This window comes from Fundulus heteroclitus, chromosome 12, assembly GCF_011125445.2.
Source record: "Fundulus heteroclitus isolate FHET01 chromosome 12, MU-UCD_Fhet_4.1, whole genome shotgun sequence".
NCBI lineage: Eukaryota > Metazoa > Chordata > Actinopteri > Cyprinodontiformes > Fundulidae > Fundulus > Fundulus heteroclitus.
Genome location: NC_046372.1, coordinates 38,535,043 through 38,551,086, shown reverse-complemented (window position 1 = coordinate 38,551,086; position 16,044 = coordinate 38,535,043). Strand labels below are relative to the sequence as shown.

Below are 16,044 nucleotides of genomic sequence, written 5' to 3'. Positions count from 1 at the left end.
TGTTTCCTGTGGTTTCGGGTCCATCAGGCCTCTGTCTTTCTTTAAGATTTACGTCAACCACTGTTGTTTAACAATGCTCACCCACATTCACATAATGTCACTCAATCCTTTTGTCAAACACCAGTTAATATCCATGATTATCCTCCTGCCTTCCAGTCTCAATGGAGGACCAAGTCTTCCATATTTAAAAATAAATACAGAAATAAATAAATGCTCAATAAATAAATAAGCATACAATTAATTGCCACCAAATTATAAATATAGGTAGAAATTAAATTATACAGTGAAACATAAATGTATATGTCAAGGTTTGTTTATTGGTGAACTCAGGAAGCGCACACAGGACTAAAGTTTTAAGGGTTTTATTATAAGAAGTGTGCTGGATGACGGATGATGATGACCGGAGGTTCAGGACTGCAGAAAGTCAGGGATGAAGGTGATGGCAGGAGCTGACGGCCTGGAGCAAGAGTCTTTGTAGGCAGAGACTGGTAGCTGGATCCACAGGAGGCAGGGAGTTAGTCTGAGTCTAGCAGGGTTCACAGGAGGCAGAGGGCTAACCAGAGCACAGCAGGCTTCTCTGGGACACCTGGGCACAGAGCAAAGCTTCTCCAGGGCAGCTAGTCAGGTTAGCAGTTCTTCAGCAACACACAGCAAAGTTCAGAGTCTTACAGAGAGTCTGGCAGAACTAACCTTAAATGAGAGAGCAGAACATAACTTCCAAGGCAAACGATGACTGGCATGGAGAGGTGGATAACTGAAGCCGGCAAGGGCTGGGAAGCAACGGCCGATCGAGGCTGAACTGGGCTGACCGCTGCTCAGAACAGCTGGAGGCAGACCCGGTGGCATGGGCGGGCATTGGGGGGCCGTGCCCGCCCTGTGAGCCAGCTGTGCCCGCCCTGGACCGGAAGCTGTATTTTCTTTTTTTTTTTTTTTTACCTCGGAGTGGCCATCGTCCTTTTAGTACTATCTTTGATGTGCCAATCATACAATTTAACCAATCAAATCAACGACTGACGGCAACATGCTAGCCAATCAGAGCTGGAGAGGGGCGGGACACTGAGTCATAGCCTTCAGTCGCCGCCGGAGTTCGGCTGTGGTGGTCACCGTTGGTGTCGGTAGAGCGGGATGAAAATTTGGTCTCCTTACCAAACAATTACAAGAAGTGACAACGAAGCAGAGAGCGAGCTGGAAGGAGCGTTATTAATTTCTGTTTGAAATGCCAGCACTGAAGTAAACACTCCAGCAGGCACTCCAGTAACGCTAGCAGGGTTAGTTAGACAGCTAGCAGGATTAGCTAGGACAGCTACGAGCACAAGCTGTTCTGCTCCTTGTTCTCATAGCTGCTGTAATTACAGAACCTGCTGTAGTCACAATTGTTACTTCAGTCAGTGTTCAGCCTGACACCAGCGCTCATGTTTATTAGCGTGTAGCTTATGCTGGGCTTTTGAGTTAAGACAGCGCTACAGGGGACCCCATGTCACTGTTAGTTTCCAGTAACCCAAACCAGCATAAAACCTGCCCAACTTAAAATAAAAAAACAAGCCCAAATCTCAAACTCTCTCATGTTAAAAGCACAGAACTATTAAACACATAAGAACATGCCATTAGCACACAGCTGCGCCGAAGCAAAGAAAAAAACTGCGCATATGGGCTCCAAACAACATGTACAATCAGACAACCAAATAACACAAGATCTCTTTAACAATCAGGATATATCAACCGGAAAAAAATAAATTATTCAATTTAATAAATAGCTTTTATAAATAGCTTCCCAACATGAGTTGTAAATCTACCTTAATATAAACGTAATTTCTCTCAGTAGAGCTCAATTAAACATTTCTCTTACACGCAGTCATGAAATATTTTTAAGTTGATAAGTAGAACTCAACCCCTCTTGGGCGTTTACACTGACCAAACACTTGATTAACCATTATTCTTTTCTTGTTTTTATTATAACAATATTATTCATTATAACTATTATTCATTGATGATGTCAGATCGACAGATTCAACTTATTTAAAAAATAGATACTGACTATTTTGATATATTTTGTTAGTAATTCTTTCTAAAAGCCCAACAAATGTTATGAAAAGCTTCTGAAATTTTTTATCTGCCCATAAGCTATTTTTTTTCTAGCTCAATGTGTTCAAAAGCCTAATTGGTTGGAAACCTGCCTAATTTGGCAACACTGACTACACTATTGCTATTTGTTTGTTCGTTACAGTAGTCACAGAGCCACTGTCCAGCCTGAAGCATATGTATATATATATATATATATATATATATATATATATATATATATATATATATATATATATATATATATATATATATATATTTTATTTATTTTTTTTTTTCTTTTTAAAGTGTGCCCCCCTAAAAAAATGGAATGCCCCCCCTGTAATGGACCTTACCAAGTTCCGCCCACAACTGACCTAAAATTCTGAAGTCTCACAAACAAAGCCTCGCGGCGCATTAATTCTACGGAAGTTTCTATGTAAACATGGCGGTTTCCACTTGGACTGATTCTTTGCGGAGTATTCCTGACTCGATTAGTGCGTCATTTCTGCCTGATTTTGAAAAAAATATCATCGACAACAATGGACAGAGGAATTAACAAGTTCATGTCATCATTTTTGGATGAGTTAAGTGTATTTGAGCCACGCGAAGCCTCCAAAGTTGTGCAGGTCACAGCAAAATGCTATCGGTCGATGAGGAAAACGGCAGACCCTCACTCCCTCAGCATTAATATAGACATAGCTCTCAACTCTCACGCATTGACCGTGTGACACACGCATTTCATCAATTGCACACGCTCACACGCATTACTTTGAAAATCTCAATCTTAAAATGAAAATCTCACTCTTGAAACGCACGCGTACGGACGCGTCACGTCATGGCGGAACCAATTTGCGGTACAATGGTTTCCGCACGTCCAGTAGTAGCGGTAACACAGCTGCAAGGACCGGCGCCGCGCAAACAAGGTTCCCTCATCCAAAGAGAAACACTTCTACGGTCCGTGTTGTGTGCGAATGAAATGGTAAGTCGGCATGTGTTATTAAAGTCCGTGTAAAATAGTGACCGCCCCCCCCCCCCCCCCGTCTTCAATCGAACAACACCCCCCCCCCCCCCCCCCCCCCCCCGTTGGACCCCGTCTTCAATCGAACAACCCCCCCCCCCCCCCCCCCGTTGGACCGTCTTCAATCGAACAACAGCCCCCCCCCCCCCCCCCCCCCCGTCAACAATATCACTCTCAACAATCGTCAAAAGTTGAGAGGTATGATATAGATGTGGACAAGATAACTGATGCCTATTGTTCTTGCAAGGCTGGGTAAGTTGTGCATTCATCGTTTTGTCTGTTACTTTTGAAATCAGCGGATAATTCCTGTGGTTTGTTGGCAAATGTTTGTGTGGCTAGCCTGATACGCTGTACTTGGTGCTAGAGTGGCTAACACGAGGAACAGTTTCGTCCAAAGCCTTTTCTGCTAAAATAAAATATTTAGTGTATGTCAGATACAGTACACGATTGAGATTGATCTGTTTAGCTAACGTAAGACTGTGTAGCAGACAGGCTTCACGGTCTTGAAGCTGTAAAGTTGTATCAGTACTGCCGTTATGTTGTAATTAGCTAAAAGCTGTTCATGATGCATACGTTTATTATTGATTTTCTTTTTTTCAGACTTGGGGGTCATTGTTCACATATTATAGGCCTCCTCAAGACCTTGCAGTATTTCAAACTGCAAAGTTTTTCCTCAATCCCTGACCGATTGAGCTGCACCAGTATGCCACAAGCTTGGGGAGCACAATCAGCTCGGGGTTTGAGGATTGAACCCGTGCCCATCAACCACCTCACTCTAGCACGACACGTGACTCACCGCAAGCGCAGACCGAAGGAATGCAGTGTGGACTTGAACAAAATGTATGTACTTTTTTACTGATTTAGATTTGAAACAAAATTTAACAAAAAAATATATGTACCCTGGTGTTGTTTTATGATTCTGAGTGTAACTACAACTGCATGAATGCAAACAAAACCAACACATAAAACTGTTCTTTATTTTAATTACCATTGCAAATTTGACAGCTCTCAAAATTAATTTTCATTGTATTTACAGAGTGACAAAGGTTGAACCCGAGGAGATAGCTGCACTGAAATTATTACATGGTACTCCATTGACATATATGCTGACGCCTTCAGCACCAACTGTCTCTACACCCCTGGGAGAAGTGCAAATTGGGTCAGCTGTTTCCTATCAGGTAAAAATTAATGAAATGTGTACTGAAACAAGACTAGTATTACTGTTCTTACATTTTCTTCAAAACAAAGCCCTGGAAAAGTGTCAAGTAGCAACACACAGCCCATATTCTGTTTAACTTAGGAAATAATATAGCAGGAATTGTACAACCAACTATTTTGAAATCTTTAATGCGAGAAATGAGTCGTTCAACATGCACTCTGTGTCTTGCTATTTTGTCAGTTAGTGCAAGATCTGCCTGAGACAACTGTTTGTCTGCTGAGGCAAAAGGTGGTATGTTTAAGGACAGACCAAGGGCATTTATCTCATCCTTGATTGTAAACCCTTTGTCTGCCATGACACCGTCACCATTCTGAATGTAACCAACGTCCTTCAGTTGTTGTATGGTTTCATAAAAACCACTTGCTTTTGTAATGGCCTTGTCTGATATTGATCCTGTGAATAATTCTGATGTGAACATGAAAGACCCCCGAGAGTCACAACCTATGAGTGCCTTGAATGTTGTGGTAGACTTATAATCGCTATATAGTTGGCATTGCACACCATGGGCCCAGGGGGATTCTGTTTTTAATTCTGTTCCATCAATAATAATTAATGTTGTAGGGAAATTAGCTTTGAAGTCTTTTGGCATGTTGTCTATTATAGTTTGTCTGTGTGGCCAGATAGAAACAGTGCACAGCTTAAGATAAATAATGTCAATCCAAGTGTTAAATACTATACCAGCTGACTGTTGTGAAATGCCGAACCGTGTTGCTAGATCGAACAGACCAAAGTTTTGTCTCAGTCTGCACATAGTCAGGAAAAGTCCATTTTCTGCTGACATTTCTCTAATGTCATTTCTGTTTTCATCATAAGTCAAAGTCTCCCTCTTTGGCAAGAGAAATGTAAATAGTGACATGAAACGGACTAATGTAAGTCCTGTATAATATACACACAGATTTTTTTTGCTGTTCTTCTCAGATTCAACAACAGCATCAATACCAAACAGTTTTCGTTTCTGTTCTTTCTGTAGCTCTGTTTCTAAATTTTCCACTTTTGCTTGTAAGCGACTGATTTCAGTTTTTGCCATTTCCAACTCTGCAGTCACTGCAAGCATATCCAGCGGCGAAATCCCTGAAAACAAAAAATAAAAAAGGACTAAATATGTATATATAGACAAATGTATATAATGTGATGATACTGCTCTTTTGTTTCAGACAAGGAACTTGAAGGGAGATGCGACAGCGGTCATGCAACAGTGTGGCAACACCTGTGTCACAAATAACCCACCAGTGGATCTTCCAGAAAGATATAAAGCGTTGAAAGACCTTAATATTTGTGAAGATCCTGTGGAACTGGAAGCTCGAACCAGAAAACAGAGTAAATGTGCTGAGTGGTTTGAGGCAAGAAAAAGAAAGGCTTACAGCCTCAAATTTCCATCGAGTTATGGTCAGGAAAGCAAAGGTCAAACACAAGTTTTTAGAGTCAATTTTTGACGCTAACTCTGTTTCAGCCCCTTCACTGGATTACGGGCGAAGAAACGAGCCCTTAGCAAAATCCAAATATTTACAGACTCATCAGGACCGGCACTTGCATGAGTGTGGTTTTGTGGTCAGTAATCACTTTCCCTTCATAGGTGCTTCACCCGACGGCAAAGTATGTGACGGTGGCCGATCAGGTCTAATAGAAATAAAGTGTCCGTATACCGCTCGAAATTCCACCATTCTGGATGCCTGCATGCTACCCAATTTTTGCCTAGAAATGCAACCCAGTGGCTCTGCTCAGCTGAAGAAGACACACATGTACTATGCTCAGGTTCAAGGTCAACTTATGATCACAGGATGTGATTTTTGTGATTTTATTGTTTTCACCCACAAGGATCTACATGTAGAAAGAGTGTGGCCAGACAAAGTATTTATGTCATCCATGTTAGAAGTTTTAGCTGCTTTCTATCAAGATCATGCTGTGCCTTATTTACAAAACATGTAGGAACTGGTTATCCTCACTTACAATGTTCATCTGTTTGCACCTCTATCCCTTTGTCTGCATCATTGTTTTCTGCAGCATCGTAGGTATCCCTGTAAATAATTCAGAACATTCACTGTGAACTAGATGGTATCCCTGTAAACAATTGAAACAACAGAAGTGATTCTGTTTCTGTTTGATGTTCATGTTTGTGGAAAATGTGAATTGTGACACATGATAAATAATAAAATAACTTTTAGTCAGCACTGTGTTATGGATGTGTATATAATTGTGTGTACTAACAAGCTCTCTGCTCTAATCGATGGTCTCTTGTCTTTGCTGTCCTGCCTACTTGCACTTTCCGATGCTCTTTTTGGTGCGCGCCTAGCTTTATGCACTCGCGCTCCGTCTGCTGGTGTCGGATAAGGATGGGACGCTGTTGGCCCATCCCCGCCGACAAAATGCTAATAAATAAATAAATAATAAGCAATAAGTATTATTGCTTTGCTTTAAGTATTAAAGCAAATTTATAATACTTACACCAGCACACACTCCCTTGTTCTTGTTGATCCTACGAAGGTTGAGCTGCTCATGTGGTCGCGCACAAGCTTTGATCCAAGCCCGGCATTCTGCACCTGATTTTGGAAATCTGTGAATTTTCCCACCACAAATACGATCGGGATATCTGACATCACCAGTACAGATACCCCACTGGCAATGGAGAACCATTATTTTTTTATTATTTTTCGATTATTAACTCGAAAACTTTATGCCGGTATGCTAGTACAGCGGTAGTATAGCACTACATTAGCTTGTGTTTGTGAGACTTCTTCGAACGTTGTAGCCACTCTATGACGTAGAATGGGCATCAGCCAATGAAAAGTGGCCCCTCTGGTAAGGTCCATTTGTTTCTGCAGCCGGGTCTGGCTGGAGGACTGGTCAACATGCCGCCGTCTTCGTCTCCGTCGGCGGGACGGCGGACCTAGCGGGGATGCCGACTCCTCCCGACGGGACGGAACCGCCAGCGAAGATTCATGCGCCTCTGCGTCAGGAGAGGGAAACGGGACCGACTCTGGGAATAAGTCGGGACGGAGCTCCCAGATCATCTCGGCATCGACCTCCAGAAAAAAGTCCGGATCCGGGATGAACGGCGGTGAGGTGGACTGACAGGGGAAGTCCGGTGAACAACTGCTTTGAGTGTGGGAGGTGAGTGGAGCGCCGGTCTGAGTGAGCATAGCTCCTCCATAAAGGAGAAAACGTGTCGGCTTTGGGTTAATTTTTTGGCCAGGACGTAATGTAATGAATTGTAAAGGAAGAACCCAAATGTTAGCCGGACACAGAGCTGATGCTTAAAAAGGGGTTTATTAAAAAAAAATCCAGGAGGCAAAAAGAGCTGGCTTCAGGCAAGCAATAGAACAAACTCCAAAAACAGGCGAGCAGAAAACTGAACGGGCAAAACTGACAGGCAGGCTAAACTAGAACAGTCAAGGGTGATAACACGAGACGTCCTGGCAACAAACAGAAAACAAAAGCGGGCTTAAATAGGTGAACGGAACAGGAGAGCAGGGCGGGAATAATTAACCAAAACAGGTGGAGATGATAAAAGGAGCATACAGACTAATAGACAATAAACCTAAGGTAGAAAACAAGACAAAGACTAAACAGACACGAGCTGAAATAAAAACTAATAACAAAGACTAAAAAACAGGCTAAGCATAAATCCAATACAAAACAAGAAAACAGAAATAAATCCTAAAACAGAAAAGTGGCTAAACTGAAAAAATAACCTGAACCACAACAGAACGTTACACAGAGGGCGTCTTAACACGCCGGGGAACCAAGAAGCCTAAGACAGAAGATGTTCTAACACGCCGAAAAATAGAAAAATCCCAAAACACCGGGGAATGAAGAGCGTCATCTCACCCCAGGGAACAGAAGAATTCAAGGGCCAAAACAAAAACTAGGAGGTTCAAACCAGACAAAGTAAGGGAGCCTAAGAGCTCAAAACTAGGGACAAGAACCTAAGTGAGCGCTAGGACCTTAAGGAGCGCTAAAAGCTAAGGAGCTCTGGGAGAGCGCAGGGACCCATAAAGCACACGACAAAATAAAGAATCAAACCCAGAACCAGAAAATAAAGGCAAAACTAGAAAACTAGAGCAGGTATAACAACACGAAAGAAAAACTAAAGCAAAGAGCTACTAAATCAAAATAACACTAAAGCAGAATATGAGACTAAAGCTAAACTAGAAATAAAAGCAGAACAAGAAAAACTAGGACTTGAACAAGTACACTGACGTGACAACCAGAGAACTAAAGCTAAAAGGCATTCAAAAATGAGGTCATATGTGCAAAATTGCAAATATGTGTTGTGCACGTAATAAAAATGGTTTGGCCATGGCAAAAACCATAGCTGGAAATGGCCACATGGGCAGCTATTTACTTGAAAAGTTTGTTGGTTTCATCTTAGTAGTGATTTACTTTTTTCTTTAAAAGGAGTATTATCCTTTACATAACCATAACACATCTGTTTTTGCAGCATCCACTGATGAGATGAAGGCCATCAAAGTTCTGGGTTGGATGGAAGGCTCCTACACGAATTCTGACTGTGGAAATTAGCCATGGTAGTCTACCCAGGTCATCAACATGCTTTAAGACACTCAGGCTTCAATCACACTACCAAGACTTTGGACAATTCAAGATTTGATGGAATCGACACAGGATTTGGGCTTGTTTAAAAATAATCTTAATATATAACCGTTTTAGTTCCCAGTATTAACTACTTTGATCATTAACTGTTGCAGCATGTCGTTCATAGCACTTAATGGAGCCGTTTAGGCTGAACACAAAGGTTAAAAAAGGCCAGGTTGGACATTGTTCTAAATTTCCTTAGTCTTACATACAGAAATAGTTTTTCATAGTCCTGTTTTTGGCTTCATTGATTTTATCAGCCAGTTTTTTTTAAATAAAGCCCATTTTATGGTAATACATGGATTGTTTACTGGGAAAAACCTGGAAAATTAATGGAGTTATTTCAGTCTTAATTTGAACAATAAAAGCAATCCTTGTGGAAAAGGTGTATTCACTTTGATTAATATTGGTAAGAATTGGAAATAAAGACTTTATCAAAGCAATGTTTATTATACAATGTGGAAAATAAAGGACTGTTTAATTGTCCCACAATGTTTGCATCCTCAGTTATAGTAACAGCCCCATGTGCCCCTTTCTTCAATAACCTCAGCATTTTAAAAAGGTTTATACAGTACCTTATATATACTACCACAAGTTCTAAATTTTTATTCAGTAAATACACTAACAGTTATATTTTCCTGGCTGGATTTTACTACTTGAAAACCTTTTGCAACAATGGTAGCCACAATAAGATTAAACTTGTAAAGTGTTGGACATACTGGACAGTAGCAACATATATTTTTGAGCCATGTGATTCAAATGTCCCAATGCATCCATGGCTGCCCTCAGTGCTACCAGTTGTTCGGGGCTCAACACATTGCTAGTTTCAGGAATAGTGACCCCATAGTGTGGGTCATCAAGCAGTCAGCTTTCGTCCCAGTCAATTTGAGGCAGGCACAGTCCCTGAAAAAAAGATAGAAATATGTAGAGAATTTAAAAAAGAGGCTACAATTTTGTTGCTAAAACTTATTGATGTTACGGATGTTGTGGGGCTGTGTTGGTTAATGCGGCTCTGCAGCATTGCGTGGACATCGGGGGCAGTTCCCCTGGATTGGCAGACTGGGGTGGTGGTCCCCTTATTTATAAAGGGGGACCGGAGGGTGTGTTCCAACTACAGAGGAATCGTACTCTTAAGCCTCCCTGGTAAGGTCTATTCAGGGGTTCTGGAAAGGAGGGTCCGTTAGATAGTCGAATCTTGGATTCAGGATGAGCAGTGTGGTTTTTGTCCTGGCCGTGGAACACTGGATTAGCTCTACACCCTCAGCAGGATCCTGGAGGAGCCATGAGAGTTTGCCGAACCAGTCTACATGTGCTTTGTGGATCTGGAGAAGGCATTTGATTGTGTCCCCCGAGGGATCCTGTGGGGGGGACTCCGGGAGTATGGAGTACCGGGCCCTTTAATAAGGGCCGTCAGGTCTCTGTACGACCGGTGTCAGAGTCTGGTCCGCATTGCCGGCAGTAAGTCGGACTCGTTTCCGGTGAGAGTTGGACTCCGCCAAGGTTGACCTTTGCCACCGATTCTGTTCATAACTTTTATGGACAGAATTTCTAGACGAGAAAGGTGTTGAGGGGATCCGTTTTGGTGGCCTTAGGATTGCGTCTCTGTTATTTGCGGATGACGTGGTCCTATTGGCTTCATCAGGGCGTGATCTACAGCTCTCACTGGAGCGGTTCGCAGCCGAGTGCGAAACGGCCGGGATGAGAATCAGTGCCTCCAAGTCCGAGACCATGGTCTTGAACCGGAAAAGGGTAGAGTGCCTCCTCCTGGTTGGGGAGGATGTGCTGCCCCTAGTGGAGGAGTTCAAGTATCTTGGGGTCTTGTTCACGAATGGGGGGAAGATGGAGCGGGAGATCGACAGGCGGATTGGTGCAGCATCTGCTGTGAAGCGGGTGCTGTACCGATCCGTTGTGGTGAAGAGAGAGCTGAGCCAAAAGGCGAAGCTCTCGATTTACCGGTCGATCTACGTTCCTACCCTCATCTATGGTCACGAGCTTTGGGTCATGACCGAAAGAATGAGATCCTGGATACAAGCGGCTGAAATGAGTTTTCTCTGTAGTGTGTCTGGGCTCTCCCTTAGAGATAGGGTGAGGAGCTCAGTCATCCGGGGAGGACTCAGAGTAGAGCCGCTGCTCCTCCACGTCGAGAGGAGCCAGTTGCCTCCTGGACACCTCCCTGGTGAGGTGTTCCGGGCACGTCCCACCGGGAGGAGACCCAGAGGGAGACCCAGGACATGCTGGAGGGACGATGTCTTTAGGCTGGCCTGAGAATGCCTTGGGATTCCCCTGGAGGAGCTGGCCCAAGCGGCTGGGGAGGGGGACGTCTGGGCCTTCCTGCTGAAGCTGCTGCCCCCGCGACCCGACCCCGGATAAGTGGTAGAAAACGGACGGATGGACGGACAACTTACTGAATATAATTTAATTCATGGAGCTAAGGATTGAAAAAAAGACTCCAAAATCCATCAATTATGTTGAATGACCATAATAAACACATAATATAATAAACATAATAAATGCCACCTCTCTGATGTACTCAATGTTTTGTTGTATTGGAGCGGTCAGATAAATTCCTTTCTGGTTTGAAATATAAACAATGTGAAAAACTTTATAATAGCAAGCACAAAAAAATCCATCTTACCTCTGTGATTTCTGGTTCTACGGCAGCATGCTGGATGCTTCCCATCTCCCATAACTGACTGAGTGGTAGGTTCCCTTCAGTTCTGAGTGAATGGTTATCCCAGCCACTGCTGATGGTGTCAAAGCTTGCTTGTAGTCTTGGGATAAATAAATAGTGACAACAGAAGTTATTTAACACGTTTGATAGGTCAAGCAAGCTGTTGTCCACTCCTGAGTGCAGCACAGTGTAGTATATGTTAGTTCCTGCACACCACACGTCTCTCCAAAGAAGTTCAATTCTGAAAGGAGAGTTAAAGATCAGATCATGGTTAAATATGTTATATTTCAAACGTCCATTACACAACATATTTAAATCAGAGATAAAACTAACCAGTGTCTTAAATCTGAAATCTTACATGTTCTATCTGCATAGTTAGCTATTAATTTTTCACCAGGAACGTTTTGACACTCACCTGTGGGGTGTTGATGCTGTTAACTGTGGCCATTTCTCAATATGCGTTCTTGAGCGTTCTCGTGTGCTCGTGTACTCGTGACACGTCATCAGCCTCAGCCCGAGCACTGTTCCAATCCCGAGAACGCCAAATCGAGAACGCGCCGAATTCCCCGGATGTTGTTCTCGCCCGCCCTCTTTATCGAGCATGCATCAGAGCAGACTTGTGCGTTCTTCAGACTGCCCGCTTGCCCAGAATGCACCGCGGCCGCATCTTAATTCAGGACAGCGCAAACGGAGCTCACAGCGGTACGTTCAAAATTCCCTTTTCTGCTGCTATTGTTCTCCAAAGGTAAGTTTTCAGATTGTTTGAGGCGAGAACATTATACTTTTAAGCTTGTGGCCTGTTTACAGAGTTAGTGCGTAATAATAAAAAAAAAAAAACGACGTTGAGCGGAGCAGAGTGACCCGCAGACCTCCGAGGGAAACCTGCGGTTCACTTCTCTCGGCCTAGTGGTGTGTGAACTACCGCTCGTTCTGATGCCGTTTTTTGTTTTCATTCGGCAAAACGTTAATTTGCTTTGGGTTTGTCTGACTGACTTGTGTTGCTTTTTTAACTCAATACTTGCTGGAATAAATTGGAAATCTATTTATTCCCAAGGACAATATCAACATCCATACTATAATGGCTGATGTTATGGACAAACCGCATAACTGTAAGCAGAAGAATCAGTTATCAACTATTATATAGGTCACTAAATATGTTCAGTCTGTGTAAAGTAATAGATAATTGACATTTATATTTTAAACAGGGACAACAGAAGAAACACATGCCCTCATAAACTGGCGTATTGCCAATGAGGGCATATTTACTGGCAAGAGGAACTCCTCTAAAACTGGATGGGAGTGAGTAGTTTTGATTTATATCTGCCTAAATGTCCATCTTCAGCTCTTGTGATGCTAAACCTGTTTTTAATTCAACTAGTGATTTTGTGAAAGCCTCTGGCCTGGAGGTCACTGCAAAGCAGGCCAAGAAGAAGTGGCACAATTTAGTGCAGAAATATAAGGTAAAATAACAAAACTCCCTGCATAATATTAGCTCACATTATGTATTATCCCCACCACATTTCTGGTATTATCACAGAAAACAGTGTTGAAAGATATTGTGCACATTAACTAAAATGATAAACAATTTTTCAGGAGCTACGAGACCCACCTACTGGGCAGGGGGTTGAGGTTGGTGGTGTGACTGCTGCCACCTGGCCCTGGTATGAGCTGCTTGATGCTGCCCTCCAGGGGCAGCATAATATCAGTCCTCCTCTGGTTGTGGCCAGCAGCTCGTCTGCCACAGACGGTGTGGTGGTCACGACCTCAGCCTGTACCCCTTCCCCAACACCAGACAGGACATGGAGGCAGGCCAGGAAGAGAGGCAGTGAGGTCCTGCTTGACTTTTTAAAGGAGCAGGCTGAGAAGGATGAGGAGAGGGAGAGGGCAGCCTTGGCTAGGGAGGAAGCCAGAGAGAGGAAGGCTACTGAAATGGCCAAGAAACATTTGGCACTTCTTGAAAAAATTGTCGAAAAGTTATAAATAAAATCTAGAAATGTTTTGCCTATTTTACTGTGTTTCTTTTGAGTGAGGACACAAAGAATAGAGAGAAAAAGATAAAGAAATCAAGAGTAACAGTATCTAAAAAAAACCTGACATTTAATTTATCCAAATGATTTAACTTTGTTAATTTGTGAAATATGTTCAACTTTGATTCTGTTCCAGTTACTAACATATTTTTTAAAAACAAAGAAATAACTTCTATTAACATATACAAATAGGGAATGCCTCCAAAACACACAATTAAATAGTTGGAACTGAAATGAATTTAATTATTATTTTACATATTTTGACAGGTAGTGGTGGAAGACAATGAAATGAAGCAGGAAGTGAACACGACTACATCTGTTAAGTCAGATGTAGTCGTGTTCACTTAAAAATTCAGGCAGCTCTGCTGGACAAGAAAGCTGGGCTGCCAGTCTGGCTCGCAGGCAGCTTCCAGACATCTCCCGGTCTTCAGCCGCTGGATGACCATCCTCCTCTGGGTCAACCTCCTCCTCCACATCAACCTGGTCACCTGCCTCGAGACAAATGTTGTGGAGGATGCAGCAGGCGGCGATGTCTTTGGGGGCAAACGTCGGGCGGAGCTCCAGCGCCTTAAAGAAGATCGAGCGCCACCGTGTCTTCAGACCACCAAAGGCGCGCTCAACGATGTTTCTTGCCTTGGCGTGGTGTCTGTTGTAGCGAGCCTCTACTTGGCCTGTACCAAAGATAAAATTAACTTTTAATTTAGGTCATATGTCTCAATGTTCTATCCAATTAGTATAATCTTTGGATCAATTGTGTGTCATTGTTGGCTCTATTTATGAACAAGAAGGTAAGAGATCTTACTGGCAACTGGCTGGCGATAGGGCGTCAGGAGGGTGATCGGCTACCGGAGGCATGGGTACCCACCATCGCCGAGTAGAAAAAAGCCCTCAGGTGGGTATAAGGAATTTTTGTACAACGGCGAGCACCGCAGTACTAGTGCATCATGGACAGAGCCGACATTGCCAATGTAAACGTCCAAAAACTGTCCACCTGCATCACACACACCCTGCAGAATGATTGAGGGGAAGAGTTTTCTGTTCATATAACATCTCTTTTGTGGCTCTGCAGGTGGAACAATTTGGACATGACACCCATCGATGGCACCAACTGCTGCCCTAAAGGCCTCGTTCCCGGCAAGGCGGGCAAAACCAGCCCCCACTCCCTCCAAATCTTGTGGTTTTGGCAGGGAAATAATTTTTTGAATGATGCCCATCAGGGAGTTGACAACTCTGTGCACCACCCGGCACACAGTGGACAGGGGCATCCCAAAGATGTCCGCTGTTGCCCTGTAGGACACACCATAGGCCAGCCAGTAAAGGGTCACCAGCACCTCTATCTCCTGTGGCCATCCATGGGCCTTCTGGAGGGGCAGCAGCTGAAGGAGGAGGACGATAGTGGCCCTGTTTAGCCTGAAGGCTGGTTTCAGGTCTCCTTCATTAAAAAATAGTTGGAGGATTGGTACCGAGGTGTTTATCCTCACATATTTTGTTGCTTTTTCTTCCTGTAAATAAAAAAGTCCAAATATTACCAAATTTGTTTGTTTTTTTAGTTCTCACCTTTTCACACCATAAAACTATACCTGCTTAACATGCAGATTAATATAGTTCTCAAGAAATAAAAAGTAAAATGTACAGTGCTGTAAAACTAGTCATATATAGTAAATGTAACAACTGGCTTCCCTTCTCTGGTATTTTTAACATTTCACTTAAAGAATGAGCTGAACTTACTGTACATAATTTAAAGATTAATCACTGTAAGGGTGGGCAGACATAGAAATGACTCGTCCTTTCTAAATATTCAATACTGGAATGGTCAATAAGTGCAAATGAAATGGCTTAACACTACTGACATACTGTTACTAATGTTAAAATTGTCTTTTTCTTCATTGAGAAATAGTCACAATTACAACCTGCTCACATGTTTAATACCATCCTCAATGTTTTTTTTTCTTGTAAAGATAAAAGTAGAAAACAGGCATGGCAATCTTAAAATGCCTACCAGTTGGAACAGGTGGGCGAGCAAAGCCTGCCTTCTGATCCTCCTCTGCCGCATCAATCTCCTCCTGGTTCGTATTTGCCTCCTCAACTGCGCCGCCCGTTGTGCAGCCTGCTGGTAAAGCTGACTAACGGCCAAAGCAACAGCAATAGCGCGCCTATTGCTCATTTTATTTCCACAAGGGAATGATTTATTTGCAAGTCTTAATCGACGCTCCAACTACGAGCAGCACAACTCCCAACAAAGAAATTCCCGCGACTGCTGCTTTTATACCCACAGTTCTGTTAAAAAAAATAGATTTTTTTTTAGGCGTTTTAAAAATTAGAAATGTTTTTGAAAAAAATCAATAAGATTTATTGTGGTGTAGTGTATAAATAGTTTGGAATGCAAATGAAATGCTAAAGAATTGTGCGTCTCACGACGTCACGAGTACGCTTCTGTTCCAATACACAATACGTGCTG

The 16,044-nt window shown here is 42.8% G+C and overlaps 1 protein-coding gene and 3 long non-coding RNA genes across 4 annotated transcripts; 2 read left to right on the top strand and 2 right to left on the bottom strand.

The window, feature by feature from the left end:
- Positions 1–3,283: 3,283 nt before the first annotated feature.
- On the top strand, positions 3,284–5,468 carry LOC118565030. The gene is made up of 4 exons (XR_004932124.1): positions 3,284–3,331; positions 3,680–3,919; positions 4,116–4,257; positions 5,453–5,468. It is a non-coding gene; the product is annotated as an uncharacterized LOC118565030 (long non-coding RNA).
- Positions 4,286–6,857, bottom strand: LOC118565029. The gene is made up of 3 exons (XM_036144576.1): positions 6,504–6,857; positions 6,246–6,313; positions 4,286–5,369 (listed from the first exon to the last, which is right to left on the bottom strand). The coding sequence occupies exon 3, from the start codon at positions 5,350–5,352 to the stop codon at positions 4,306–4,308; it is 1,047 nt and encodes a 348-aa protein (XP_036000469.1). The 5' UTR covers positions 5,353–5,369; positions 6,246–6,313; positions 6,504–6,857; the 3' UTR covers positions 4,286–4,305.
- A 5,789-nt stretch (positions 6,858–12,646) lies between these two features.
- LOC118565031 lies at positions 12,647–13,550 on the top strand. Its single transcript, XR_004932126.1, has 3 exons — positions 12,647–12,858; positions 12,938–13,019; positions 13,153–13,550. It is a non-coding gene; the product is annotated as an uncharacterized LOC118565031 (long non-coding RNA).
- Positions 13,551–13,740: 190 nt separating this feature from the next.
- LOC118565033 lies at positions 13,741–14,483 on the bottom strand. Its single transcript, XR_004932128.1, has 2 exons — positions 14,389–14,483; positions 13,741–14,257 (listed from the first exon to the last, which is right to left on the bottom strand). It is a non-coding gene; the product is annotated as an uncharacterized LOC118565033 (long non-coding RNA).
- Between the last annotated feature and the right edge of the window lie 1,561 nt (positions 14,484–16,044).